Source organism: Aethalodelphis obliquidens, unplaced genomic scaffold, assembly GCF_003676395.1.
Source record: "Aethalodelphis obliquidens isolate GAN/ISIS:26980383/991018 unplaced genomic scaffold, ASM367639v1 scaffold10, whole genome shotgun sequence".
In the NCBI taxonomy this organism is placed as follows: Eukaryota; Metazoa; Chordata; class Mammalia; order Artiodactyla; family Delphinidae; genus Aethalodelphis; species Aethalodelphis obliquidens.
Window position 1 is genome coordinate 1,505,801 of NW_020837954.1, and position 27,111 is coordinate 1,532,911.

The 27,111-nt window shown below is 56.6% G+C and overlaps 3 protein-coding genes across 7 annotated transcripts; 1 reads left to right on the forward strand and 2 right to left on the reverse strand.

The window, feature by feature from the left end:
- Window positions 1-595: 595 nt before the first annotated feature.
- On the forward strand, window positions 596-4,801 carry LTB4R (leukotriene B4 receptor). Its single transcript, XM_027110941.1, is given in 4 exon segments — window positions 596-1,883; window positions 2,978-3,371; window positions 3,374-3,793; window positions 3,796-4,801. Coding segments are annotated over 4 exon segments (1,182 nt in total). The 5' UTR covers window positions 596-1,775; the 3' UTR covers window positions 4,056-4,801.
- A 1,166-nt stretch (window positions 4,802-5,967) lies between these two features.
- ADCY4 (adenylate cyclase 4) lies at window positions 5,968-22,403 on the reverse strand. 5 transcript variants are annotated; one of them, XM_027110949.1, is made up of 26 exons: window positions 21,362-21,538; window positions 21,015-21,219; window positions 19,147-19,344; window positions 18,872-19,033; window positions 18,103-18,252; window positions 17,513-17,661; window positions 17,325-17,436; window positions 16,471-16,598; window positions 16,177-16,335; window positions 15,790-15,922; window positions 15,438-15,611; window positions 12,890-12,933; window positions 12,667-12,753; window positions 12,419-12,488; window positions 11,997-12,094; window positions 11,241-11,325; window positions 10,997-11,134; window positions 10,236-10,346; window positions 9,791-9,975; window positions 9,507-9,591; window positions 8,876-9,034; window positions 7,454-7,600; window positions 7,056-7,163; window positions 6,824-6,938; window positions 6,378-6,502; window positions 5,968-6,294 (listed from the first exon to the last, which is right to left on the reverse strand). In XM_027110949.1, exons 2-26 carry the CDS (start codon window positions 21,171-21,173, stop codon window positions 6,142-6,144), a joined length of 3,234 nt encoding a protein of 1,077 aa, XP_026966750.1. In that variant the 5' UTR covers window positions 21,174-21,219; window positions 21,362-21,538; the 3' UTR covers window positions 5,968-6,141. The 5 variants fall into 5 exon arrangements, 4 of the variants coding, with proteins under 4 accessions (XP_026966750.1, XP_026966752.1, XP_026966751.1 ...); XM_027110951.1 differs by lacking the exon at window positions 21,362-21,538 and adding an exon at window positions 20,235-20,612 and having other exon boundaries at window positions 21,015-21,125; XM_027110950.1 differs by lacking the exons at window positions 21,015-21,219; window positions 21,362-21,538 and adding an exon at window positions 20,235-20,974.
- An 89-nt stretch (window positions 22,404-22,492) lies between these two features.
- RIPK3 (receptor interacting serine/threonine kinase 3) lies at window positions 22,493-26,621 on the reverse strand. The gene is given in 13 exon segments (XM_027110953.1): window positions 22,493-22,783; window positions 22,786-22,928; window positions 23,465-23,525; window positions 23,669-23,797; window positions 23,799-24,029; window positions 24,265-24,292; window positions 24,294-24,348; window positions 24,459-24,536; window positions 24,539-24,671; window positions 24,790-24,874; window positions 24,996-25,141; window positions 25,642-25,746; window positions 26,096-26,621. Coding segments are annotated over 13 exon segments (1,368 nt in total). The 5' UTR covers window positions 26,180-26,621; the 3' UTR covers window positions 22,493-22,693.
- Window positions 26,622-27,111: the final 490 nt, after the last annotated feature.

Here is a 27,111-nt window from a genome sequence, read left to right on the forward strand (position 1 = left end):
GGAAACTGGCTGTGGAAGGGGAAAGTCAATCTGTGGGGTTTGAAAGGAAAGTTTTCTTGTCTGTCTTGTGGTTGGTACAGTGGGGGAGGGGCCGTGGGAATCTGAGACGTACCTTCTTTGAATCTAACTCTCCCTGCAAAGGTCACCTGACTCAAAAAGGAGCCCGGGAACAGGCGTTCACTCACGCAGGGACCCTCTGGGGGCTGGGGTTGAGGGGTATGGGGAGTGGTGTGGATATCTCGAAGACAGGAGGAATTTTTCAGGGAGGTACCACTTCTCCTCTCTCTCTTTCTCCTCTCTGCCAAGTCTTGACTCCCCCCAAGACTGCTAGCTCTTCCTCATCTCCCCCAGTACTTCTCAGCCCCCATCTTTTGGAATCTTTCTACCTCTAGGTCTCAAAATTTTTCTGGCTTCTGACACTTTTGAGTTTGGGGATGTAGGATGGGGTCCTTTTTAAGGGCTGTCCGTGTGCACACACGTGTGGTCACCATGGTGACCAACCCATCCCCGTTTGCCCAGGACTTTCTCAGTTTAGCACTGAGTCTCTTGTCCCAGCGCCCTCAGTCTCTGGCAAACTTAGATGGTTGTTTACCTGAGAGGTCACCCTAACCATCACCCCGGTTCTGCTTTAGTGACTGTTCACACCACCCAGGCAGAGGCCAAGAGAGACAGCAAAGGAGATCCAGTTCTCAGGGTCACATCAGGGCCACCAAAACGGGTTGGGATGGAGCTCCGGACCTGGGGGACGGAGAGTATGCCTAGAGTGTCTAGTCTAGGGCAGAGGAAGACAGGCCATTGAGAGAAACGGAGGTGGGGAGCAGTTTGGAAGAGGGGGCAAAGACACCCCAGTTCCTGTCAGAAGGGACCTCTGGTTGACCCTGGAGCTCTGAGCCGGAAGCTTCTATCCTCAAACACCAACTTCATGGGCTTCTTCCTGTCCTTGCGCACTGGGGCAGAGGCTCCCCAACTTCTGTTACACACTCCCCTTCTCACACACTCTCTGTGGTCAGAAAGCCCTTCCTCAACTCTGTCTTCAGTTCTTGCTGCGGTTTCAGCCCATTTCTTTTCGCCGTATCCTCTGCCTGATAACTGCTGGGTCAACTCTGCTCTGGCTTTTCCCACAGCAGGAAAGGTAGGGGCACTACAGAGGATAAGGGACCTCAATGACCACCATTACACTGTGCATCTTTCCTGAGAAGAGGCAGAGTTGGAAGGGAAGCAGAAAGGCTCATGGTCAGATGGAAGATAAGACTTTTTGGTTCTTAGCTTCGCAGGAGAGTTCAAGAAGACGAGACTGTCCTCCTTCCAGGGAGCCGGAAGAGTGACCCTTCTGGGGGCTGTTTCCCTTTCCAGCCTCCTGGTTTCCCCCCTTGGCAGGGCAGGCATAAGGCATCGCTGCCCTCACTCCCTCATGCCTGCTCCCCTGTGCTCACCTCTGTTCTCTCTGTGTGTCTAAGGTGGGACAGAACAGTCAGCTGTGGGAAGGTAGGAAAGAGGTGGTGCTGACTTCCTTGCCCAGTGCCCAGATCCTGGGTCCAAATTCATGTGGCAGGGTAGCCACATGGGCAAACACAAGGCAAGTGGTTCAGGAAGGGGAAGAAATTGTCATTCTGTGTGATACTAGAGAGACCATTTGGACTTTGGCTTCTCCCAAAGAGATTGGAGATTGACCTAGAATGGAACTAGTTCTTTTAACCGAGCGGAGGAATGGGGTGCTGGAAGAGGGTCCTCTCCCCCAAATCCCGGTCATGGCTTGAATTCAAGCCAAACACACAATGCCGTCCTCTTTGACGTCACCTGACCCAAACCCAGAACCTAGCCACAGCGTCAACCTATACTTCCTATTAATCGAAAAATTGACATTGCTCACAGAAAATATAAAGGTATCCAACGTTCTGACCTCTCAATCTGAGTCCATTTCCCCTCTCTGGCTTCCTTCCCTCCTTCTCCTGTATGACGCAGTTTATGACTCTGTTCAATGCTTCAGTCTAGACCTGCATCTGAGGCCACACCCCAGCCTACTCACCCCCTCACCCCTCTTTCCTCTCTCACTGCCCCTTCCGGGGCTCTTCTCTTCTCGCCCCACCCCTGAGGAGTCGTCCTCCCAGCTGGGCTCTTCCGGAACATGAGGAAAATTCCACCTCCTCTAGTGAAGGAAGGGGGTAGGAGTTCTCACCCCACCCTCAGGAAGATGTGTCTTCTCCCTCCCCTGCTCTGTGGTACTTCCTCTCTGGCTGACTTAGCTGATAGAACCTGGACCCCAGGCCAGGCCCCTGGCACTGGGACAGACCTGGGGATAGGCTACACCACTCTGTTCTCACCCTGGGATTGACACCAGCTTCCAACCAGTGCTCGGCAAAGCCTTAAGTAAGTTTCCTGGGAGTAGGGGAGTGGGGGGGCGGTGAAGCCATAAGAGAAGGTCCAAAGGAATTTCCAAAGAAAGCCTGACCAGTGGTAAAATGACTTGGGAGGGCTTAGTCTTGTCTCCTATCCACGAAATCCTTCCCATCCCTGTTATTCTTGATGGGCCCCGGGAATCTCTGGGGCAAGTGGGTAGGTGGTTGGAAGAAGTCAGTGGGACTGAAGGGCTGAGGGCCTGGCGGGGGGAAAAGGAGCTAGCCTTTTGAGGGGTGCGGCATTGGTAAGGAAAGTCCCCACTTTGGTTCTGGGTTTTAGGGTCTCCTGAGGGAAGGAGGCTGAAGGGTCTGGAAATACTGCTTCTGCTGTTGCTATATATTTTGCAATTGGGTCTGTGGGCAGGAAGGGGCCCTGTGGCCCAGTTAGGAAATTAAGTCTTTCTACTCAGCCAGATCCCCTTAAGACAGGTCAGTTGGCAGTGATGAGGGCAGTATACTGCGGAGGTGCATCTGCTGCTGCTGACCTTGGAGACAGAGTAGAATACGCAGGCTAGGTGTGTCCAGGGTGTCAGGAAACCCTTGTCCCTTCCCTCATGTGCGTGTCCGCCCTTGCTCTCCAGGTCCTTGCAATGGCCACGAACACTGCATCTCCTGAAGCACCCTCGTCACCAGGTGTCACGTTCATCTCTCTGCTGGTTATCATCGTACTGTCAGTAGCACTGGCTGTGGGGCTGCCCGGCAACAGCTTTGTGGTGTGGAGCATCCTGGTAGAGATGCGGAAGCGCTCTGTCACTGCCCTGCTGGTGCTACACTTGGCCCTGGCCGACTTGGCCGTATTGCTCACTGCCCCCTTTTTCCTCTACTACACAGCCCAAGGCACCTGGACTTTTGGACTGGCTGGCTGCCGCCTGTTCCACTATGTCTGCGGAGTCAGCATGTATGCCAGCGTCCTGCTTATCACGGCCATGAGCCTGGACCGCTCGCTGGTGGTGGCCCTCCCCTCTGTGTCCCAGAAACTCGCACCAAGACAGTTGCCTGGCGGGCGCTAGCAGGCATCTGGGTGGTGTCTGTCCTGCTGGCCACACCCGTCATCTTGTACCGCAAAGTGACGTTGGGTCCGGACAACAGGAGCCTGGTCTGCTTCCCGAAGTACCCCAGCGAAGCACTTGGGGCTTTCCATCTGCTCTTCGAGGTGGTCACCGGCTTCGTGCTGCCCTTCCTGGCCGTGGTGGCCAGCTACTCCGACATCCGGCGCCGGCTGCGGGTTCGGCGCTTCCGCCGCAGCCGCTGCACCGGCCGCCTGCTGGCCTTTATCATCCTGGTCTTCGCTGCCTTCTGGCTGCCCTACCACGTGGTGAACCTGGCCAAGGGGGTCCGAGCGCTGGCGGGCAAGACATTGGGGTCCCGGCCTGAGAGTCAGCGGCTGCACCTGACCCGCAAGCGCTCAGAACGCTGGCCTTCCTGAGCAGCAGCGTGAACCCCGTGCTGTACGCATGCGCTGCCGGCGGCCTGCAGCGCTCGGCTGGCACGGCCTTCGTCGCCAAGCTGTTGGAGGGCACCGGCTCCGAGGCGTCCAGCAGCCGCCGCGGGGGCACCCTGGCCCAGACGGTGAGGGGTGCCCCCGCCTCTCCCGAACCTGGCCCCGCCGAGAGCCTCACTGCCTCCACCAACCCTCTCGAGCGAAGCGAAGTCAGCTAGGCCTGCGGGGTGGTGGCAGCGGAAGGCTGCTCGCTTTCCTCCTGGGGGAATACGCCCACGCTGGCCTGACCCAATTCTTCAACCTCCTCTTACCCAGGTGGCGGGTGGAGCGGAAGAGAGGGAGGGGAAGGGCAAGTCAGGGCAGAGTGGGAGCCTGGCCCCCACGGGCAGCTTTGCAATGAAAACTGAAGTCTGAAATTGGGTCAACCCTGTGTGTGGGGCATGCGTATTATGGCGGACTGGGGTGCTCCTGGTTGCCCTTATGGGTGTCCTTCTCAACAGCTGAGAGGCACATCCATTAGTTTCCCATGATTTTCAGCTTTGGAAGAGACACAGACATAGAAATCAGACCTTCTTCCCTCCCTGCCTCTGAGGCAGGTGGTCTGGAGATCATACTGAGAACAACACAGGGCTGCAGACCCCTGAAGGAGCTGGCCAAGGAAGACCACCCACGTGGGCTCACCACTCCAGACTCCCCGACTCAGCGGACCTTCACTCCCTGACTTAGCGAACCTTCTGAGAACACTTAGCACTGCTGTGAGGTGTCTGTCCTGAAGGCTGTGATGGGTATCTTTATTAGCAGGACTCCAACTTCCTACCAGTAATCTTTGTCCTCTCAGTGGGAGGTGTCCTAGGGGATTGCTTTCCTTCCCTGTGTCTCCCAAGGAGGCCTCACTTGAGAACCAAGTCATCAGATCTTATCCCCTAGAATTCTGCACATCAGCATTCTGCCAACCCCTAAAATGCTCTGGTGCAGGCTGGAGCTGAGGGCCCTCTGTGATGTGGTCACCCTTAGGAAATGAAGATTTGCAGAAGTGAGAAGGTTGAGTCATTCTTTCCTAGGGATGACTGTTGCCTTGGAGAGTCTGGGACTGGCTCTGTTCCGACAGCGTTTTAAGAAGATGGTAGGGGCTTCCCTGGTGGCTCAGTGGTTAAGAATCCGCCTGCCAATGCAGGGGATACGGGTTCGAGCCCTGGTCCAGGAAGATCCCACATGCTGCAGAGCAACTAAGCCCGTGTGCCACAACTACTGAGCCTGCGCTCTACAGCCCGCGAGCCACAACTACTGAGCCCATGTGCCACACGTACTGAAGCCCGTGTGCCTAGAGCCCGTGCTCCACGAGAAGCCACCGCAATGAGAAGCCCGCGCACTGCAACAAAGAGTAGCCCCCGCTCGCCACAACTAGAGAAAGCCCGCGCGCAGCACTGAAGACCCAATGCAGCCAAAAATTAAAAATAAATAGATAAATAAAATAAAAATATACGATATTCATTTAAAAAAAAAATAGAAGATGGTAGCGGCAGTGTACTTTTTGAATATCTCCTATAAAAAAAGAAAGACAACTAGGAGAAAAGCCCCAAATCCACGTGCAACATCTGCAACAAACTTAGGGTGTCCAGATATCTCCCATGGACCCCAAAGTATGAGCAAGTGGGAATGAGCCCTGGATGCTTCAAGACCCACGTAATATCGGCAACCGTGCAGAAGGATGCAAAAGGAAGCAGGGGGGAATCTGAGGGACCTGAGAACAGGAGACCCTCAAACTGTCTACAGGTCCTTGCTAGAAAGCATGGTGGGTCCGTTTGAGAACAGCAGCCAAAACAGCGAGGGACCTAATAGATTATTTCCCAGGCCTCCCGCCCATGCTACATAGTAAGCACATAACAGGTGCTTATTTAGTGTTTGTTGAATGAATAAAGATCAAATGACATTTTACTGGAGATTCTTTCCAGTATTTGTGGATGGGGAACAGGAAAGGACAAGTTTTTGTTTTGAGTCATGTGGATAAAATCCTTTCTGCTTCCAAGGGTACAAAACATTGGAATCATGTTGGCAGGCAGGCAGGAAGGCTGAGGCAGTCGTCTTGCTGAGCTTGTGAGAAAGAATCACTCCTTTTTAACACACTCATGCTCACACTTGCACACACACAAACACTCAGTTTGGCCTGAGAAGAAGCCATACTACTGAGAGGCGAGGAGAAGATGCTCCCCAGATACGCTAGTAGCTTCTGACATCAATTCTAACCCAGACATACCAGAGTATCTTTATTGAGGATCTTATAGGTGGGAGGAGGGGGTGGGGTTCTCAGCCTAGGGTGGCCGAGGGAGGTCCAGTTCGTGTCAAATCTGTGTTCAGGAAGTAGGTGCAGAGCTGCCCTTTGCCTTTGACCTTGATGATGCCCCGGCTGTAGCAGGTGTAGCCTAAGGACTGCAGGGCGCAGGCTGTCTCTTCGGTCACCTGCGATTGGAGGAGGGGTGAGGGAATGTGGAAGTGGCCCTACCTATCGCCCCACCCCCACGCTTCCAATGTGGCTCCCTCACTTGGATCTTGCCCAGGACGCCTGTACTCTCCATTCGGCTGGCCACGTTCACCGTGTTGCCCCAGATGTCATATTGTGGTTTCTGGGCACCAATCACTCCGGCCACTACAGGTCCGTGGTTTAACCCTGACAAGAGGTACGGTAAAGAGGGGCCCTGAGGGGGGGATTTCGAGGAAGCGGAGGGGAAGATGCAGCTCAAGGAACTAGGGTGAAGGGCCTAGGGGCCTTGGAGGAAGGGAGGAGGGGCTGGAGGACTGCGGCCTAGGGAAAGAATTGGATGGATCTCATAGCTTCTGGCCCAGCAGCTTCATGCTCCATCCCAAGGGGTGAGTCTGGAGGGGGCTCCCGGGGTGAGCTGGGGAGCAGCTAACAAAGGATTCGGGAGAGGGAGAGCTTGGGAAAGTGAGGAGGAGGTCCCAGACTGTCCCAGCAAGGGAGGGTCCTCACCCACACGCAAGCGGAAGTTGTTGAATGAGTGCTTGTTGATGACGTCCAGCTTAGACCCAAGGGCCACAGCAAACTCTACCATGGTGCCAAGGTGGCTGCAGCTTTGCTCGGCATCCTGGCAAAAGGCCGGCCCACCAGGATGGATCAATGAGGTCACAGGGATAAGACCCACTTATGGGCCCACCAATGAGAGCCCGGACGAGGGTCAGTACGAAATGAAGGGACGCTGTACCTGCTGTGCGTCCTGTCCAGAGGTGGCGTTCAAGCCTGTAGCTGCCATGTAGGTGCTGCAGATAGTTTTGATTTTCTCCACCCCACTGAACTTGGGCTTGGAGAGCAGCTGTACGGAAAGGAGGCTGTGTCCCCAGTCTCTCTTGCTCTCTCCCAGAAGCCCAGCCCCAGGATTTTGGAAGCTAAAGGACCAGTTGTGGGATCAGGGATGGTGGCAGGAGGAGAGTTGGTAGTGGGCAGAGTTGCTGGGGAGGGCAGAGCTGGGGGATCAGAGGAGAAGCAGGAGGACTGGGGAGGAAGGGTGGGCCTCATGGCCGGGAGAGCGAAGTGGAAGGAGGGACTGGTGGGAAATTCTAGAATCCAGGTCACAGGGTCTGGGGGGACCTTTCAAGTTGTCACCTCATCAAAATCAGCAATTATCTCATTGAGCAGCCGCAGACACTCTAGCCCCTCATGGTTGATGCTGGATTCAGAGTAAAACTCCTTGAAGTCTGGGACTGAGGCGAAGAGGACACAAACACACTCGTAGGACTGGTGGTAGAGGTCCTGGGAGGGCAAGAGGTTGGGGTAAGGGGTTATGCCACATTCTTCCCCCTTCTGGGTCTACATGGGTCCTCCTCCCTGTGTCCACACTCCACCGCCTTGGTTTAAGAAAGATCGGGAAGGAACGAGAGGGGTAGGGCCAGGTTACCCCAGGGATGTGACTCAAGAGTTAAAGATTGGGTCTCATTGCAATTCCAGGAGAGACAGAGGTTCAGAGTCAAGATCACCTCACAGCAACGTGAAGGGAGTCTCTTTTGGAACTGGGATCATGTCCATGGGAATTATCTGTATATCCTATCTTATTGCTGAAAAGTGTTAAGTCAGTTAAGTCAGCTTACAAAGATAGCTACAGTTTGGAAGATAAAATGAAGCAATAATAACCTCCAGAGCTTTGAGAAAAGGATTTTTGTTCAAACTCAAAAAAAAAAAAAAAAAAAAAAGAGCAATGGTAGGGAAAGGGGGAATCTCATTAATCCCAGATTCTGGCTCTGAGCTTTCTAGTAGCCAATGAGAAGACAGAAACAGGATCAGTTACCAGATTTCCAGTGTCTATAAGAGAAGAAACCAGGAGAAGCAGAGCTACTACTGATCTCGAGAGCAGAGAGCATGTGGTGAGGCACAAGGCTGCGACATAGCCCCTGAGCCATTTCTTTTAACACCCTCTTGATACAGGCCAACAGAGTTTCCACAGCAGACAGTGCGAGGTGGTGGTGGTACAGAGAAGATGGTGCGGATATGTGAGTGACCTCTGATCCTCTGACTGTAGCAAGATATCTGAGGATCTAGAGCAGGATCATTCAACCGAAGTTTCTGTGGTGGTGGAAACGCCTATTATATGTGCCGCCCAATATGGCAGCCACTAGCCACGAGAAGCTGTCGAACACTTGAAATGTGGCCAGTGTGACCGAGGAAGTGAATTTTCTATTTTCATTAATTTAAATTTAAATGGCCACACAAGGCTAACGGCTACCATACTGGATAATGCAGGGCTAGAGAGATGGGTGGACTGTGTCCTTCACACAGTTCCCATCGACACGCGATGAGGCTTCTGAAGTGGAGAGAGTGGCCGTTAGAGAGGACACTCCTTCCAAGTAAGAACCTGGGAGCCGGAGATTCCGTGCTCGCCAAAGACAGAGCCTAAGCTCTTGTGAAAACGGAGGCACCTGACAGGCACCGGGGCTCGGCAGCCACCCAACCCATGGTACAGGAGTCCAGAGAGGATGGGCCAAGACAAGACTTTCATCGTCTGGGGCTCAGGAGCTGGGGGTGGGGAGTCACCTCGTTGCGCCGATTCTGGCCGATGAACTGGGGGGCTACGTGCGCGGGGAGCACGTTCTCCAAGAGCAGCCGAGTCAGGTTTTCCATCGTCTCTGTCTCCTCCTGCTCTTGCCTCAGCTTCTTCTTCCACAGGAAGTCCAGGCGGCAGTAATACTCATTCTGGGGAGGGTCACCAGGGGGCCATGGGAAGAGACAGTACAGGGGGAGCCCCAGCTCCTGAGTGTCCACCCCTCACTCCGTGACGCTGAAAACCATCCCACACCCCCAGTTTAGAGAAAAGGCTTAAGGTGCAACTATCCCTGGGGAGACTGCCTTGAATCTAGATTCAAACTAGCGAGGACAGTAGTGGCAGCAGATTTTTTCTTAAGCATGAATTCTCCTAGATTGGGGTGGGAGGGAGGAGGGGAGGGGAGAATTTGAGGGTGCTCCCCTCGGGGAGTGAAGGAGAAAGAAAGGGAGCAGGAAGGTTCACTTAGAAGCTTCTAATGGACACACCATTTGGGCTCCACCCTGGAGAGGTGAGAATAAGGGAAAGGCAGTAAGAGAATAAGGGGAAGATGAAGTCACACATGTGGGGACTCCGCCTCACCCTTCCTAGGGAGGCCCTGGAGGGCTGAGCTGGGAGACTTACCTGCCGAGCCAGGACCAGGAGGGTGAAGAAGAAGATGAAGAAGGAGATTGCTCCCATCAGTTTAGGCTCCTTCAGCACCCCTGGCCTGAGGAGGCTACCGATCAGGGCTTCCCTTTGCCTTGCCCCTTCTCGATGGCCTCTCCCCGCCGCCTCCCGCACCCGTGCCCACGTAGCCCTCGGCCTCCCTCTCCTTTTGCCCTGTGGGTGGTTCAGACAAAGAGATGAAAACACTCCTGCTCTGTCCCATCGCAGCCCGTGTCCCACTGTGCAGCGGCCGTGCGCACCTGGAGTCCAAGGCACCCAGATAGAGGCGGGCGATGAGACAGTCAGACAGCCAGGCGTGGGAGTGCAGGAAGAGGGAGCAGCAGGCTGCCAGCCACAGCAGCAGCAGCAGCAGCTTCAGCTCGAAGCTCATGTGCAGGAAGAGGGAGCAGGAGAGGAACCCCAGCACGCAGCAGTGCACGGAGTACTGGGGGCCCGGGCAAGGCGGTCAGGAGGTGGGGCATGTCCCTCGGGCAGGGGCGGGGGCGGGGGCCGCCCCAGGGCTCCTGTCCTGCCCCTCCCAGGGTCCAGTCCTATCAGGAGGGTAGAGGGTGTCGGCCACACACACACACCAAGTGTGACATATCTGTCCCGGTCCACGGGATGAAGTGCTCTTCAACTAAGGGGTGGGGGAGGGGCGGAGGAAGGCTCTGGAGAAGGAGATTCAGGGCTGTGAGGGATACTCACGGGGACGCTGATGAGAGGCAGGGACCCAGGGAGCTCCCAGGAGAGGTTGGAAGCCGTGAAGGACACATTGGGAGCCCGGAAAGGGCAGTTTGATGCTGCCGGTAAGAAGACCTGCAGAAGGAGACGAGGAGCTGAGGCGGGCAGGCAGTTCCTTGGGCACAGTGGCGGCTTGTGCCGGGTTGCAGCTGACCCAGGGATGAGTCGTGGCCAGACTCCTCCAAAGGGGGGGAGCCTGCTATCTCTGGTTGGTGAGGGAGCCTCAGCACTGGGGTCCTCGCTGGCGGGGGCGGGGGGGGGGGGGCAGGGATTAGGGGAGTGGGTGTCCTGAGCTCTAGTCTGTCATGGATCCACTGTGTGATCTTTTGCCAGCCACTTAACCTCTCTGGGCCCCAGCTTCTGCTTCTGTAACTTGGATGGGGGATGATTCCTAAGGTGCTTTTCAGGGATAGAATTCTAGGAACGATGCTAAGTTCTGAAAAATCAGCCAAACTCAGCTTACAAAATCATAGTGAGTAAGGTAAGGAAGGAAGGTCTGCATACATAGAAAAAAGATAGGAAGGATATCCACCAAAGTGTTATTAACAATGATTATGCCCAGGTGGTAGGTCGTGGGCGACTATAATTGTCTTTTACACTTGTCCAACATTTCCAGCATCCCCTGGCTTTAGTCCAGCAGTCCCCCCAAATCCAGGGGTCCTCTTTCAGCCTCTGGCAGGTCCGGCATGCCCTAATGGGGGTGCATAGGGCCCCCTCTCTCTCACCAGGCTGGTAATGGCCATGGAGAAGACGAGTAGGATGGTAGCGGTGCCCAGGGCAACTCGCAGTCCGGGCCGTGTGGCCACTAGGACAGACAGTGTGGGCAGCCAGTGCAGCATCTTGGGGCCTTTCAAGACACACTTCTGTGGAAGGAGCATGGGAGTCTTAGCCGTGGGGCTGGGGCACCCACTGCAGGCCAAGTCGTGGTCAGGGCCCCAGCTCGCCACTCTGCCCCCAAGCCCACCTCACCGTCAGGTGCTCTGAGAAGCAGACGAAGAGGAGGAGGAAGAAGAGGAGGAAGGTGATGCTATAGGTGATGGTCAGAGCTGGGGGCCTAAAGAGAGACAAGAGCGAGGCCTTTAAGAACCAGAAGAGGTTTTCTGTGCGCTGGGAGGGCGCCGTTCAGTCTGGTTGGGAGACGTGGGGAAAAGTGGTCCTGGGGATCTGAACCCGCTGCCAATGAGGTCTAGGCTGATGAAAGGCATTACATGCTGATGATCTGGGAAAGCTGAGGGGTCAAGGACAGTACTGGGATAACGTAGGGACAATACTGGAAGGGGACAGGGGACTCACAGGAGTGGCCGAGGCTGCATCAGACTGGTCTCTGCGCTTTCAGGCCAAAGCTCTTTCATCTGGCTGAGTTTTGAATGAGTCCTCACCCCTCCTAGCAGTGAACTGGGAGTGAGGACCTACTCTCTAAGCTCATTTGCTGTGAGATTTGGACTTCTCAATGGGAACAAAACCTCCTTCATGGGACTGTTGCTAGAATTGAAAGACGGGTATGTGAAAATGCTTGGGGTACACAGAAAGTCCACGGGATGTAAGATAGGAAGATGGGGGCTATGATGACCAGTTCCCCAGACCACATGTTTCCATTTCCTCTGTGGCTCAGTGCGCTGAGCTGAGGGGAAGTGGGCAAGGGAAGAAAGTGTGGGCCAGGGGTCTGGAAGAGCCAGGGGTTCTGTTCTTGAGAATCAGGGCTTCCCTTGCCTGGGGGTCCCTCACCTGTTTGTCACCAGCATCTGGATAATGAAGTTGGAGAAAAAAACCAGGAAGGTGCAGGCGGCATAGTATTTGAAGGCGGGGAGTGCAGAGAGCCGATACTGGAAGGGAGGGGGTCGGTGGAGACAGGGCACCAGTGCTGCCCATCACCTTGAAGGTGTCAGTCCCAGGCAAGGAGTGGGTCCCCAGCCTCACTGTCCCTCCTCCAGTTCCGTCCCAGGTAGCCTCTACCTGTTCCCCAAGGAGCTGCCCTCCTCCCTCCCATCACCACCCAGTAATTCAATAGATGGGTATGAGCCCTTCACCCACCAGGGTCACAAGCTGGGCAGACCTGGGGAGGGGAGGTGGGACCACAGGGCCTGCTCCCTCCCCAGGGTGCAGGAACTGAGGTTGGGAAGTCCTATGGTGACATCCCCCCAGTCTACCTCTTTCTCCATCTCCTTCTCTCGGAAGTACAGTGTCAATGGGTTGAAGTCCTCTGACTGTTTCCACTGTCTGGTGGAGGGTGGGGGCAGTAAGCCCGGAAGAGGAAGGGGCAGGGAGGAGGGCGTGGTCCGGTGAGTCGAAGGGCTAGAGCTGGGAAGGCTCTCCCTTCCTTCCAGGTCCTACCACCCCTCCTCTACCACATGAGCCCAGGCCTCCAGCCCTCCCAGCCCTCTCCTGCTCTCCGTACTTCTGAGAGTTGAGCTGTTCAATGACTTGGAAGAACTTGGCATCCCCGGTGTCTAGTTCATCATCTAGTCCCCGGGGGGTACGGCTCCTGCACAGTGAGAGCCCAGCCTGTCACCAGGGAGATCCTCAAAAGCATCTGGGCAAAGCAGGAGAAGCCCCCCCAGGGAGGATGGAGGCAGGTCACTGGGACAGCCCCACTGTCAAAGTTGTTCAAGCCTCCTCACCGGTCCAGGCTCCACTGGGGGCTGAAGGAAGACAGGGCCTTCTCCTGCAGGGAGAACACAGGGATGGGGGAAGACGAAAGATGGTGAGCGTCCTCCACCATGGTGGAGCCTCTCTGCAGTGAGGCATTCCATTACCTACACCCGGCCTTCACTTGAGCATTTGACCTGGCTGCTTCCCTTGCCTCTAATGAACTCTCTCTCTCTATCTCTATCTCTCCCTGTATATCTCCATTTCTACCTCCATCTCCATCTCTATCTCTACCAAATCCCACCTACCCTCAAGGGAAGGTTCGAACCATATTTACTTCTTCAAGCTTCCTCCTGACTCTTTGGACTCCCAGAGTCTCTATACTCTCTGATTTCCTCATAGTTTCTATCACTTAGGAGGCAACCCTGGATCCTCTGTAGGCATGAGTGGCTGTTGATTCCTTGTCTCATCTTCCCTAAGGATTGCAACAGATTCCAAAGGCAATGACTTGCCCATCACCCCATGCCCCAAAATCCCTGTTGGTTGAAACTGGAATGGCAATGCAAAACACTCTGAATCTCCTCTGCCCTTTCGTGATGGTCAGGCTGAGCTGGGAGGTGGTGAGAGAGGGAAACGAAAATGGAGAAGAAAGGGAAAGAGGAAAAGAAACAAACCTGCTTCCAGTCACTCTCTTCTGCACCGAAAGGAATACGCAATGTGTGCAGAGATGTGAGAAGGAGCACGCGAACAGGTGAAGACAAGCGCCAAGGAAGGGGGTGAAGATGTGTGGTGACCGTCCTTCCCCACTCGCCTGGCTCATGTGAAGGAAGCAGGGTCACAGGGGGCCACATCATCCCCCAAACCAAAACCTTGTGTACGTGAGAGGAGCAGAGAGGGAGAGACGGAGAGCGACTGAGAGGTATGTTCTAGGCATGGGGCCATCTATGCATCTATGCCCGATCTTCACTTTTATCAGACTACCTACCTGCGCCCCCATCCCCGGCCCCATGCCTATAAGTTATCTGAAGGCAAGGAAAACATCTTATTCATTTCTGTCTTCTCAAGAACCAACCTAGTGCCTGCAACATAGTAGGTGCTCAAAGATTGTGGAAAGAAGGAAGGAAGGAAGGAATGGAGGGATGGTACCCACCACACAAACAGCACCCCACCACCCCAAAGTTCTGCCTTGTTTAATAGTAGGCTAAGTGTGAGTCTCAGGATTCCTAACATTTGAATGAGGCCCTGGGATATCAGGGGCTGAGAAGGGAGTCTCTGGGCTGGTGAGGTCCTGCCTCAGGAGATACCTTAGAGCAAGGGATTCCCACTCTGCCCTGAACTTCTTAGCCTGCACGCCAGTGGGGGGTTGGGGAGTTCTGGCATGGGTTCTGGGGGGCTTCCCCACCTCGGGGATTGTACCCAATATTGTCTTACAGCCCCTGGGCTCCCGGCAAACCCCTTTCTACCCCACCCCCACTGGGAGGTCTCATCCTGCAACAGTCAGCTGGGTCTTGGGCTCTTCCTTCCTCTCCATCCTGCCAGCTTAGCCCTCTGACAGCTCCCCTTCCCCATGCACTCAGCCGCTGAGCCACTGCTGCCAAGGTCCACCCCCTCCCCGCTCCCCACTGTGCACTGATCTCTGGCCTGCTTTCCTGCTGGATGGGAGAGGAGTGGGGATGGGACACAGAAAGGGTACTCTGTAGTCACCCCATAGATTCAAGCTGGTCTACCTAGTAGAGAAGATCCTGGGAAGATCTGTGGATAGGTGGTTGGGAATGCTGAACAGGCTTTGGGCAGATCGGGTGAAATGGAGGAGAACGGGCTGAGGAATGTAATCCCAGGGCAAGCCTTTAGGGACATGGCCTGGGCCCCTGCATGAGGGGGTTCTGGCCGCTTGTCATCAAGTACCAACCTCAAGAGTCGGCTGGTGGAGGAGATCCAGGCTCCTCCGGCAGCTGGTGAATCACTGACTCCCTTGAAGTGCTATGTATAGATCAGCCAGTAACTGGCCCTGCCCTAACTTCCCCCAGATGAGGGGTAGGCCGGCTCCCCTCTCTCCCTCCCCCCTCCGGCCCACTCATGGTGATTTCCTTCTTCAAGGCCACGAGAGATTTTCACTGCCACCTCATTTTATCTGTGTACAAGTGTTGGAGAGTAGGGGCAACAAGCGATTGGCCCCGCCTTCCCGGTCCCAGAGGGGACTGAAGAAGAGAGCGTGCAGTCGCAGGACTGAGCTAAACAGAGACACTTCCTGGTGGGAATAGATGTGCACCACTGGCCTCAGAGTGAGGAGGAAGTAGGGTACCAGGGGAAGGGGCTTTCGTGAGTAGAGGCTGGGTAGCAAGGGACATAGTGTCTGTGGGATCTTGGGTCGTCTCTGAGCTGAGCTCAGAGGGCAGTCATCTTTGCCCTTTCTCTGGAAAGAAGGGCAAGGAAGGTCCTGAACCAGTAACTAGGGTGAGCAGAAAGTTCGGGACCTTGTGACGTCAAGTGACTCACTAGTGGTGGGGGCGGGAGGGGCTGGAAGCGGGCAGTGGGGGTGGGTTTACGTGAGTGCTGGGCTCGTGAAGGAGGTGCGCGTACCGGGAGAGGGGTGGAGGTGGACACAGGGCTCTCCACGTGGCTCAGGTGGGCGAAAGGCTTGGCCGCACCCCAGGACTCCAGGTAGCGGGTCATCAGCAGTGACGGACGCATCTTGGGGCCCTCAAGAGAGGACAGCAACCTGCCTGCAGTGCCCTTCTCGTCCTCCTCCTCAGCCTGGGGCACATGAGGGCTGAGAGTCAAGATCACAGACCCTTCCCCATTCTCCCCACACCCCTTAAAGGCTTGTGTCCCCTCCCCCATGATACACACTTCAGGACACAGGAGCTCAGTCTCTGGCATGGAAGAGATCAGGCCCGTGGGCCAGCCCATGGGGTCCAGGCTGGGCTCTTACCCGGGGATCGATGACAAGGTAGGTCGGCTCCCCTAGCTCCCGAAGGTATGGGTCCCCGTGTTCCATGGCTGCATCCTCCACAGCATAAGCCCCTGCCAGCAATGCCAGCGTAGCCCCTGTGATATGTACTCGTCTGGAAGGAGGGGGCAGTGGGAATCAGAAGGGAGGGCTTCCAAATCTCTCATTTCTTTCGAGGATCATTCCTGGAGGTCTGACTTCAAGCAAGGCCCTGTGCTACAGGAGGTGTCTCCCAGCTCCCCTCCCTGTACCCCAGGATCTCTCTGAGCCCCACTTGGGAACGTGCCCATTTTAAAGAACTATGAAAACCAGGCATGTGGGAGGCCTGACTGGGCTCTGGCTATAGCCTGCTGGAGCCCCAGCTCTCACCCTGGCACTCCACTCGCCTCCATGTGGTTGGCCAGAGTGACATCATGGGACCAGACATCATACTGCCACTTCTGCAGCCCGATGACCCCGCAGAGCACGCTGCCCGAGTGCACACCCACACGCATGTTGATATCCACGCCGGTGGCTGCCCGAAGTTTCCTGAGCAGAGTGTGTGGAGAACAGTGGGAGTGCTGCCTTCAGCCCTACCCATGCAGCACCCCTCCCTCTCTCCGGGATGACTTCCACTACCCTTCCCGCCCCCACCCCACATCCATCCTGCCCACCTGAGCTGACCTGATGGCCCGGCACATGTCCAGCCCCATGCGCACGCAGTTGATGGCGTGGTCTGGCAGCGAGAGCGGCAGCCCGGAGACACAGTAGTAACAGTCTCCCAGGATCTTGATCCGCATGCATTCATGCTCCTGGGGGAAGGGTGTACAGGGGGAGGGGGTCACCTGGTTAGTGGTCAAAGGAGGCAGGAGGGAGTTGGGGAAAAGTGGGAGCAAATGTGGTATTCCTGAAGAACTTCTGAGGTTGGGATTGTCTAGGTCAGATCTAGGGACTCTCTTAACTTGATACGGGGCTGGCTGAGGTCTCCTAGGTGGGTGTCTTTCTCAGAAGGGCTTCTGAAAGGTTGGGATGTCTGTGGCTCTCTCCATCTTTGGCATGTGTAGCGTGTATCCAGATTTGAGCATATGAAAGTCACCTCAGGATTGAGGGTTTTTTTGGGGGGACACCCAAGATTAAGTTGCTTAGGGGCATCCCTGGGGACTGAGAAGGTAGCTGGGCTGAGGATGCAGAGGGCAGAGGTTTCCCTTGGAAGGGCCTCCTAATGTTAGTGCATCAGAAAAATCTATCTAGATTTGCTTGCAGTGTCCAGAGACACCTATGCTGGGGCTCAGAGCCTGTTTGGGGGTGTTGTGGTTGGGGCATCTGTGAGGATGTTGAAAGGTCTCTCCAGGTTTGAGGTGTGCAGTGAGCAGTTCCATACCTGGGGAGATTTGAGAGGGTTTCCTACCTGCAGTGGGGTATCTGGGAGCCCACATGGACTTGGAAGTGGGACTGGGATCTTATAAGGCAGAATTTTCCCTCGGAAGGGGCTCTCCAGGGTGGGGAGTTTGAAGGTGGGGAAGGAAGCCCCCTCTGACCTTGGCGATCTGGTCGAACTTGCCAAAGAGCTCGTTTAGCATGAGCACCAACTCCTTAGGGGAGCACTCACTGGCCAGCCGCGTGAAGCCCACGATGTCAGCATACAGCACGCTGGGCAGAGCAGACTGCGTCAGTGGGGCTGGGGTCTCAGCCCACGTTCCCTCCCATCTGCCATCCTTCCTTATACCTCACTCCCTGGTGCCTCTTGACATAGAGGCTGTGGAAGTTGTTGGTGCTTTCTGGCCGTGACCCCTGTCCAGCCTGCAGCCGTGCCATGATCTCTGCCTTCATCTCTCGGGCCAGGTAGGCAGGAAGGATGGACAAGAGAAGGTGTTCCTGGGGGAGGTGACTATAAGCACCAACACTCCTACCCCTAAAACCAGGAGCCTCAGCCCCCCCAAACCCTTAGGAGCCCACAGACTTCCCCAGCCCCAGAGGTGTTCCCAGGGCACTGGCCCAGGTCCTCCCCACCACCTACAGCCTGGCTCCACCCCTGCCCTGCACTGATCACCTTTAGGGACTGAACTTCCAGCACCAATACGGGAGTTAGAGCCCTTTGTTTAGTATCACAACGTCCTAAAATGCTTTCACAAGCTTCAGTTCGCTTAAGCCTCACAGCGGCCTTCCAAGGTGGGTGATAGCCACATTTTACACAGGAGGAAACAGAAGGTCAAGCGACCCTCCCAAAGTCATTCAGCTTCCAGAGCCCGGTTGTGTGATCTAAACAACTCCTCCCTCCGAGCCCCGGTCCCTCCCGGCCTCCCGGGCCCAGCGGACCTGGTGCTTCTTCTCGGTGTCGAGTCTCCGGCGGGAGTGCAGGGAACTAAGCGCCTCCCGGAACGTGGCGCGCAGCGCGCGCTCCATCAGCGCCTTGTGGTATGCTCCGGCCACGTTCCCGCACAGGAACAACACCGCGTTTGCCGCCAGCTGTGGGTAAGGGTCAGCCTCAGGGGGCACTGGACCCCGGGGTCGGGGGGGCTATTGTGTGTAGCTGGATTGGTCTCTGAGAGGGCTGAGGAGGACTCTGCAGTTAAGAGACCGAAGTATTTCGAGGCAACGGGTGCCACACTGTGGGACCCATAGGGGGCACTTCTCCTCCCCCCGCCCCCACCCCCACCCCAAGCAGACGCTTGGCTGCTGCACCAACACGGCCTCTTAGGTCTAGAAACCTTGGCACGTACGTTTCCTCTGCTGGGAATACTACTCCACCATCCCCACCCGCGCCGCAGCACGACACTACTCAAGCTCCAATTTTTACATTCTCTGTGACGGTTCCGTCGTCCACATCTGTCCCCACCACCCCAGTCCCCTGGCGAGCTCCCTTCCCCGTGGGCCCAGAGCCCTCTTCTGGCGTTTGCAGGCATCGCGCTGCGCTCCGTACCAGCTCCACGAGGGCACGGTCGGGGTCTGTGTTTGTACCCTGCGCCCAGCGTTGCGCCCTGCCTTGGAGTCACAGCTCATCAAACGGTTGGTGAATGCCCAGAGGTAGCAAGTAGCGCCCAGCGGAGCCAGCCTCGGACGCAGCCTGTGCTCCATGCGTGCTCACCTGCGGCAGCAGCGCGGGCTGTGAGTCCGGCTGAAGCCCAAGATACAGCCCGAGGACCAGCAGGTGTGAGAGTGAAGAGGCGAGACCCGCGGCGGCGGCGTCCCGCATGCCCAAGGGCAACATGGCGTACACGGTGAAGATGACAAAAAGGAAAAAGGACACCTGGGGGAGACGGGCGCGGGAAGTTGCACGCTTACACTGCTGCGCTGCTCCTCGGGGCCTGGGTGCGCGTCGGAGGCCCGGGAGTCCCCTCCCCACTGCTCGGCCTGCCTCACCTGGTCCCAGGCGCTCACCACGCCCCCGGTGAAGAGTAAGCCGAGGCCTAGCGCGAGCAGCGCTGCCCACACGAGGCCCGACAGGGGACGCGTCCAGCGCTGCAGTCGCTGCTCGCGGGAAGCCAGGCCCAGCAGCAGCGAGAAGCCGCCCAGCCCGCACAGCATAGTGGTCAGGAAGCCCGGGTCTGAGGCCAGCTCCTGGGGGGGAGGGGGTACATGAGGCAAGATTGGCGTGTGGAGTTTGGGGAGCTTGTCCAAGGAGAGGAGGAGTGGGCAGTCCCTCAGAGCCGTTCTGAAAACTGTTTCAAACCCAAGTAAGAAAAGCAGGTAGGGTACCTTCACTTGCCATTCATATTAGGTTGAACCACATGAAATTGCTGATAATCTGTTTTTTTTTTTTGAGTTTAAGATGCTGCCTTCTCCCTCTCTTTTCTTTTTTAACATCTTTATTGGAGTATAACTGCTTTACAATGGTGTGTTAGTTTCTGCTGTATAACAAAGTGAGTCAGCTATATGCATACATATATCCCCATATCCCCTCCCTCTTGCGTCTCCCTCTCTCCCACCTTCCCTATCCCACCCTTCTAGGTGGTCACAAAGCACCGACCTGCTCTCCCTGTGCTATGAGAGCCAGCAGTCTCCTGTGATTCAACCTACTATCTCGCTGGCACGCTGCAGGGGGACTGAACCTTGGGCCGTCTACCCAGAAGACCTGGCTCCAACCTCATACTGGCCATTTGTGGATCCAGAAGCTTTCTGAGACTCAGTTTTCTCGGAACGAAAGCACCCCTCCCACCCCCACCTGGGATCCCAAAGCAAGTGAGAAATTCCAGCTCACAGAAGGCACTTAGGCATGAGTGTATCCAAATCTGGCCAATTTGCTGGGGAGATTCCCTGCCCGGGACCAAGGTTCAGAGTTTCAGGCCCCGCCCGCCCCCCACCCCACCCCACCCCACCCCGCCCTCAAGCAGAGCTTGGGCAGGGGGGCGCCCAGAACCTCCCTCGCCTGCCTGGGAGCTGGATCTCACCATCACCTCAAGGCCTAGAAGCCCCCCACTCCCACCCCGGTCTCCACCGTTTGTCCCCACCTCTTCCTGGACTTGGAGGAGGACGGCCAACGATTGGTCACATCCAGTGGTTTTCCCACCTTGCCTCCGAAATGTGAAAAGAAAACTTGACGCAGGATACTTCCAGAAGTGGAATTGAAGATCCCCTTTCCCCCCACAAAAGAAACTGGAAACGGGTTCATTTTGGAACTAAATGAGAGTGGGACGTAAAGTGTCTTCTGGGACTCTGTGGGTACAACTGCCCTACGGCCCCTAAAAGGGAAAGAAAACCAGGAAGCAGATTCCCACGGGGCCCAGTGTAATCCCCCCCCACCGCCGGAAAACTGGAAATTCCGGTGTTGGATTTATTCTAGGACCAGTAGATCACAGAAGCTTGTAAGGTCTGAGGTCTGTCAGTACCTGCAGGGAAATTAGAAGCGTCGAGGGCTCAGCTATCTCCTCGTGTAGACCCGGAGACTGTGGCCCAGAGAGGCAGAGTGACTAGTGCAGGGTCACTGCAGTTCCTCAAGGGCTAGCACTTGTTTCCCGGGTCCCAGCCAAGAAAGCACATCGAAAAGAAGATCCACGTGGGACTACCCTGGTGGCGTCCAGTGGTTAAGACTCCGTGCTTCCAGTGCAGGGACCGTGGGTTTGATCCCTGGTTGGGAACTAAGATCCCACAAGCTGCAAGGCGTGGCCGAAACAAAAGAAGACCCACAAGTCCCAACCCTGAAAATGCCCCTGAGGCAATGACCCTCCCGCTGTCCCCGAGGAGGCGCCCTGCACCAGAGCCCCACTCCCCGCACCTCCCCCGCCACTCACCCTGCCGCTGGCCCAGGCAACAGCGAGCAGCGCCAGGAGCCCGACGAGCACGATCACCAGCAGCAGCAGCAGCAGTGGGTACTGCTGGCTCAGGCTGTAGTAGGTCTCGTAGAAGAGGTCTTCGCTGGGAGGCGGCCGGGGACTGAAGAGGCGGGCCATGGTCTCCCCTGCCCAGAGCTATACCGCCTTGGGGTGACCCCTGGGGCTGAGGAGGGCCAGGGTGGGTTACTGTCTGAGGCCCCAGCTAGCCCCAGCTGTGCCGTTCTCACCAGGTCCAAGCCACTTGCGCCCGGACCTCCCAACCTCGCTATCCCACCTCCCCCAGGCACTCCGTGTGACCTCCTTGCCTTCTCCCAGTTGGCAGTGAAGGGACTGCTCAATGCTTTGCTTCTCCTTCCTCAAACCCAGACTGCAGAGGTGCTCTAGCAAAAGCCAGGGGCACAGGATTCAGGGTTGAAGCAAAGGAGCCCCGGCTACCTCCTTTCCCCCAACTCACTGCCGCAGCTGAACGGGCTAACCCCAGGGCAGGTTTCGGAGTCACACTGGCTGCTAGGCTATTAGCTCTGAGCCCCGGGCAACAGGCACTTCCCTCCCGGCGCCTCGGCGCCCTCCCACTTCCCCGGTGGGACAGCCCGGCCCTTCCTGTGCCCTAGCCGGACTCCGCAGGCCTCCTCCCCCACTCTGATTGTCTCTCCTAACTCCACAGCCTCCCCACATCTGCCCCCTCAAGGAAGAGGAATGCGGACCGCGGGGGGAGACGCAAGGGGTGGGGTGGGCTGAGCCAAGCGTCAAATGTCAAAATGGGTTCAGAACCTTGGATGTGGGGAGACTGAGGGTGGGCTGGAGCGAAGGCTGGCAAGGATGCGGGGAAGAAGAACATGGTGCCACGCGGGGGCTAGGTTCTAGGTTAGGATGGGAGGCGGTCATTCCCTGCTCCTCCAGCCTAGACGGCAGCGCTGTGGCCGTATCTGAGTGGTCCATACTCCGGTGGTGTCCAGCTCCAGGGGAGGGGCACATCTGCGTGTAGCTTTGTGGAGCCGTCGCTGTCCACTCCCAGACAGCAGCTGAGAATCAAAGGGTTCCAGTGCCTCCACGGAAGCAATGTGTGCACGCAGCGGAGGGAGGTGGTAGTATGGGGGCTGACGTACGAGAGACTAGGGGCATCATGCAGGGAGATGTGCTGGGGTCTGCAAAATCCCACGGCGAGCCCCCTCCCCAGGACTCCACTGCCAAGTCTCCACAGCCCAGGGAAAAGGTGGTGGCAGGACCACAGCCTCTGTCCTCAGGCTTTGGTTTAGGGTGGGGTCTGGGCCTGCTCTACAGGAAGTGCTCTGCCCTGAGATTAGAGCTGCCCAGGAGCCAGACCTCCAGGATTCCTTCCTGCCGCCGCCAGCTGGGCCCTGACCTTGTGTGCCACAACTCTGCCCACCTACAGCCCTCAGCATCCCCCTTCCCGCCCTAGCCAGACACGGAAGTGCCTTCTACTCCCTCGATGTCAGCTCCCCGGCCTCTCATCCACGTCCCTTCCAGCCCCTGGCTGAAGCTTTAGCCTCGTCGTGGTGCTTTGGTCAAAATTCCACCACATTTATTGACTCCTGGGGCCACAAAGACAGTTCGGGTGCAGGCCTGATGGCCCTCAGAGAAAGTCTAGGCTAGCTGCCTCAAGTCCAGGAGGCAGTTTAGAAGCTGCTTCGATTCCTGCTATTATGATACCAGCCCTGTGGCCCACTCCAGGCTTCCGGTTCTTGCCGTCCTTCTTTTGAACCTATTCCTTGGGGGTGTGCTGGGGGCCCCTATCCATGCCCCGAGGTGCCAGGCCCTGCAGGGGTGAGGCAGTTCTTCCTTGTATAATCATATGGTTGTTGTTTCCAATCTGTACCCCTTGGCTATGAAGTACGGTAGGAAACCGTGGCCCTTTAAGAGAAAGAGTGATGATGGTGGGAGGGTTAAGCGCTCTCGAGACTCAAAGTGAGGAGGAGCGGCAGGGTGGAGAGGCAGTGGCACCTCGTGTTCACCCTGGGGAAATGCAAGTGTGGAGTCTCCGGGCCTGCCAGTGACTGGGTGAAGGTGTGTCTTCAGGCTGCACCTTCAGAATTGGGTTTGCAGAAGCTCAAGAGGAGTGGCAACTAACATCTGAGACTCTGATGTTTGGGTCTTTTCTGATAGGAAACCCTCTGGGCATACATGGCAACAATGGAATGGAATTCAGGGGTTCACAGAGCTGGTGTTGGGGAAAGTCAGAAGGCTCAGGGGCAAATCCAGGCTTTGCTGTGTGACCTCAGTGGATGTCAGTTTCTTCGTTTATAAAATGAGAAAGTTGGGTTAGGTGGCCTCTAGCCCTTTCTCATTCCCCTCCCCAAGTACCCTGGATCTATATTTGGTCTTGAGGAAGAAGCTTGTGGAAGAATTGAGCAGGGGGAAGGAAGGAGGAAGGAGTGCGGAGTGGGTACCTGGTACTGGATTTGGCCCTGGCGCCCTGGGAGGCCAGTTGGTGTCACGTCTCTCAGCCCCCTGCAAACAACACAGGGCTCTCAGGCCCCCTGTCCTGGGCCTTGTTCCCCTACTGCAGACCCCCTCAGCCCCAAGTCTCCCCTAGCAAGGGGACAGGATTCACAGGAGTCCTAGTGCATCCCCTAGTCCTACCAATGTCTCACCTGATACCCTTGGGGTCCAGGACCTGGGGTCCAAGCCGAGGTGGGGCTGGGCTTCTGGTTTCTGACAGGTAAGGTCTCTGGATTTTGAGGAGGTTGGGCTGTTGAATCTGAAGAGGTCTCTGCTGTCCAGGGCAGGCTGAACCTGCCCCCTCTGGGCCCTGATGCTCTCAGGAAGGTTTGTACATTTTTCAGGAACAGGCCTGGGGTACCCCTCCAGATTCAGGTTCATCATTTCAGAGACCATGGAATCATGGCTTCCTGTGGTTCCCCCAGGGCCATCCTTTTCTGTACTTTCCGGGCCTGGCTTGAGGACAGACAACAACCTGCTGCTGCCCCTGTGCTCAGACAGGAACTCCTTTACCTGCAAGGATGGGGAGCTGGCTGGGCATGGAGGTGGGAGAGCCAGGGCAAACCCAAGGGAGGAGTCTCTTGCTTCATATCTGTTGTCTGGGAACTCAAGGATGGGGCGGGGACACTGGGGACAACAGTCAAGGCTTAGAAAACAGTGGTCAGTGGGGAGTCATTGGGTGGTCAGGGGAGCCACGTTGTGCCATCCTGCCCAGCTCCTAGGTGGGGTGAGGGCATTGGGCACTCACTGTGGAGACTGCAGCATTCATCTTTTTACCAGACATCTCCTTTCTTTACCAGATCGAGGACTTTCTGGGTGTTTGGTCGGCATTCTGGAGAGAAGGCAGAGTGGGTGGCAGGTGAGCAAAACTTCTTTTCCAGTGAAAAGCCCCTGCTGACAGATCCAGGCCTACCTCAGCTGCCAGCTAAGTGGTCAGCGCACCTTGGAAGGAGGGTCTCTTCTGGGGCTCATGGCTCCAGCAGTGCTGCATTAAATCCTTCAGTACTTCCAAGCCAGGATCTCAGGGCCAGACTGGGGCAGCTCAGTCAATGCAGGCCGGATCTGCCTCTCACACACTGCTTCCCGCTGCAGTGATTCATGGTCCACTACTGGGGTGTGGGTGTGAGGAGAAGACATCCAGAGTATGAAGGCCACCTGAGCCATCACGGAAAGGGGCAGGGAGTGTAGGAGATGTGAGGAGGGAGTAGGGCCGTCTGAGCAGGTAAACAGGAAGAGGAGGGCTTGGGGATTGGGGGTTTGGGAGAGGGGGCACCTGAGGTGAAGGATCCCAGAGTCTGCCTAGAGTTTTACTCTCAGCTTCTCTTCTGGCTAGCACTGCCCACATTAGGATCCCGAAGCTGCAGGAGACATAAAGCTGAGGCCTGACCCAACTGCTGACAAGACTCCTTTCCATATACCATCCCTTAGAAGGACCCAGAGAGGTGTAGAAATTGGGGATGTATGTTTGGAGTACCTTACCTGTAGACATCACTGGCCATGGAGGCCTTCCAGTTTATATCAGCCAACAGTTCTGGGGCCAAGTAAGCTGGGGTGCTCCCTGACTCCCCAGATCCTGCCCCTGTCTGTGAGACTCCCAGAAACGTGGACAGGCCCAAATCTTCCAGCTGCAAAAGGAGATAAGAAGGAGGAGATAGGAGATGGACAGGGCCTAGCAGCCTGCAGAATCCTTTTCTCTCCCCCACAGAAGGCGCAGGCCCTTCTGTGGCTGTGCAGATATTATGGTCCCAGCCTTGTAAAGGGGGTGTGGGGGGTTAGCGGAATGGTAGGACCAGTGAGGCTCCTGGTTGGAGGTCTGGGTCCCCGCTCCATGGGGCTGGGTCAAGGTCTGAGTCTCCTGGACTAGGTCAGCCGCGGGTCTTTGGAGGACCCCGTGGGGTGGACCCATGGAACTGACCATGTTGGCCAAGGCGTCTATCGCCTGGTATGGCAGGGGCTAAAGCTCCTGGATGAGCCTTGACACTTGGGCAGCACTGTGTCCAGAGGGAGATGCTGAGGGTATTCAGAAGACAGGGTTGCAGCAGGTCCTCTGTCCAGTGGGTGGGGTTGGAGCAGCTGTGGGGCAGGACCTCGTCCAGGGGTTGGGCTGCGTAATGGATGCGCTGACCTTGGCATGCAGCTCTGAGTCCAATAGGACGTTGGGGGGCTTGAGGTCCCGGTGTAGAAGCATGGGGTTCTGGCTGTGCAGGTAGCACATCCCGAGCACCAGGTCCTGCAGCAGGCGGCAGAGGAGCGGCCCTGGCCTTGGGCACTGGGGCTGTAGCAGCACCGCCAGGGAACGTGCTCCATGAATTGAGTCACCAGAGCCGGCCCAGACACGTACTCCCACTCCAGTTTCCTTGTGACCCCCAGCAGGGGCAGCACATGATTGTTACACAGGCTTGCCATGGCCTTCACCTCCCTGGATATCGCAGGCCGGCACTCTGGCGCGGGTTGGAGCCGAGCTCCCTCCTGGGAAGATCCTTCCCTTCCGCACTTAGGCCCTGCCACGCAGAGGCCCCTCCTCCTCCGCCCGGCTTCCCAGACCAGACACCCGCCCCCAAGCGGCTCGGGGCACTCACGAGTTCACGATCTTCACCGCCACTTCCAAACCCCCAAGTCCTGTGCTGTGCCCGGAAGACAGCGCCAAATCCGTCTTTGCCCATGAACTCGGGGTTCTCCACTTCCTCGATGGACACCAGCGGGGCTGAGGTACCGCTGTGCCTGAGAGAGGGGGCCTCATCACCCGCCGGCCAGGGCCCCAAGGCCGCGCGGCTCCCCACACCGCCCCACCCCCCAAGCCCCGTGACTCAGCTCGTGTTGGTCAGTTCAATCTCCAGCCTCCCGCGTGAGCCCCACTGTGCCCTGGGGTTGGGGGCCGGGAGAGGGGTCAGTCTCCAGGCCACTGCACGGATTCCGCTTCCCGGGTTGCTTTCTCTACACTGCCTGGACCACTTCCTTCTTTGACGGAAGCCTCTGCAGTCCCACCCTCCGGGGCAGGTTGGGGGGAGGGGTGCCGGTGAGGTGCCGAAGGGAAGCTAGCGCTGTTCCTCGGGTGCCACGGCCAGGTTCAGTGTCACTGGGTGTGCAGGGCGCCACGGAAGGAGTCCTCACCTTCTAGGAACCCACAATCAACCCCCTTCTAAGCTGGCGTCTCTCCCTTCTCCCACCGGATTCCCAGCTCCACCGCCAAGCCTGGGATGGGGAGGACTGGGGGAGATGGTGCTGAGGAGGACATTATGGTCCTAAGCTTCCGCTCTCCCCCAGCTGCCTTAAGATCACAGCTAACACGTGTCTAAAGCTCACCGTATAGGAGGTACATAATATAGATTAGCTTATGTAATTCTCACATCAACCCTAAGGAGATAGGTACTGCTTTTGTTACTTCTTTATAGGTGAGGAAGCGGAAGCACGGATAGTGTAAGTACCTGGCCCAAGCGTGTGTGGACCTGACCTCCAAGCCTGGCTCTGAACCATCAAGCTTTGCTATTTTCACATAGGCTTCAGCTGGTGGGGGAGGTGGCTGGGGTAGGTGTGAAGCAACCAACAGTCTGCATTCCTGCCCTTGGTAGTGATTTGTCTGCTGGCAAGACCAAGA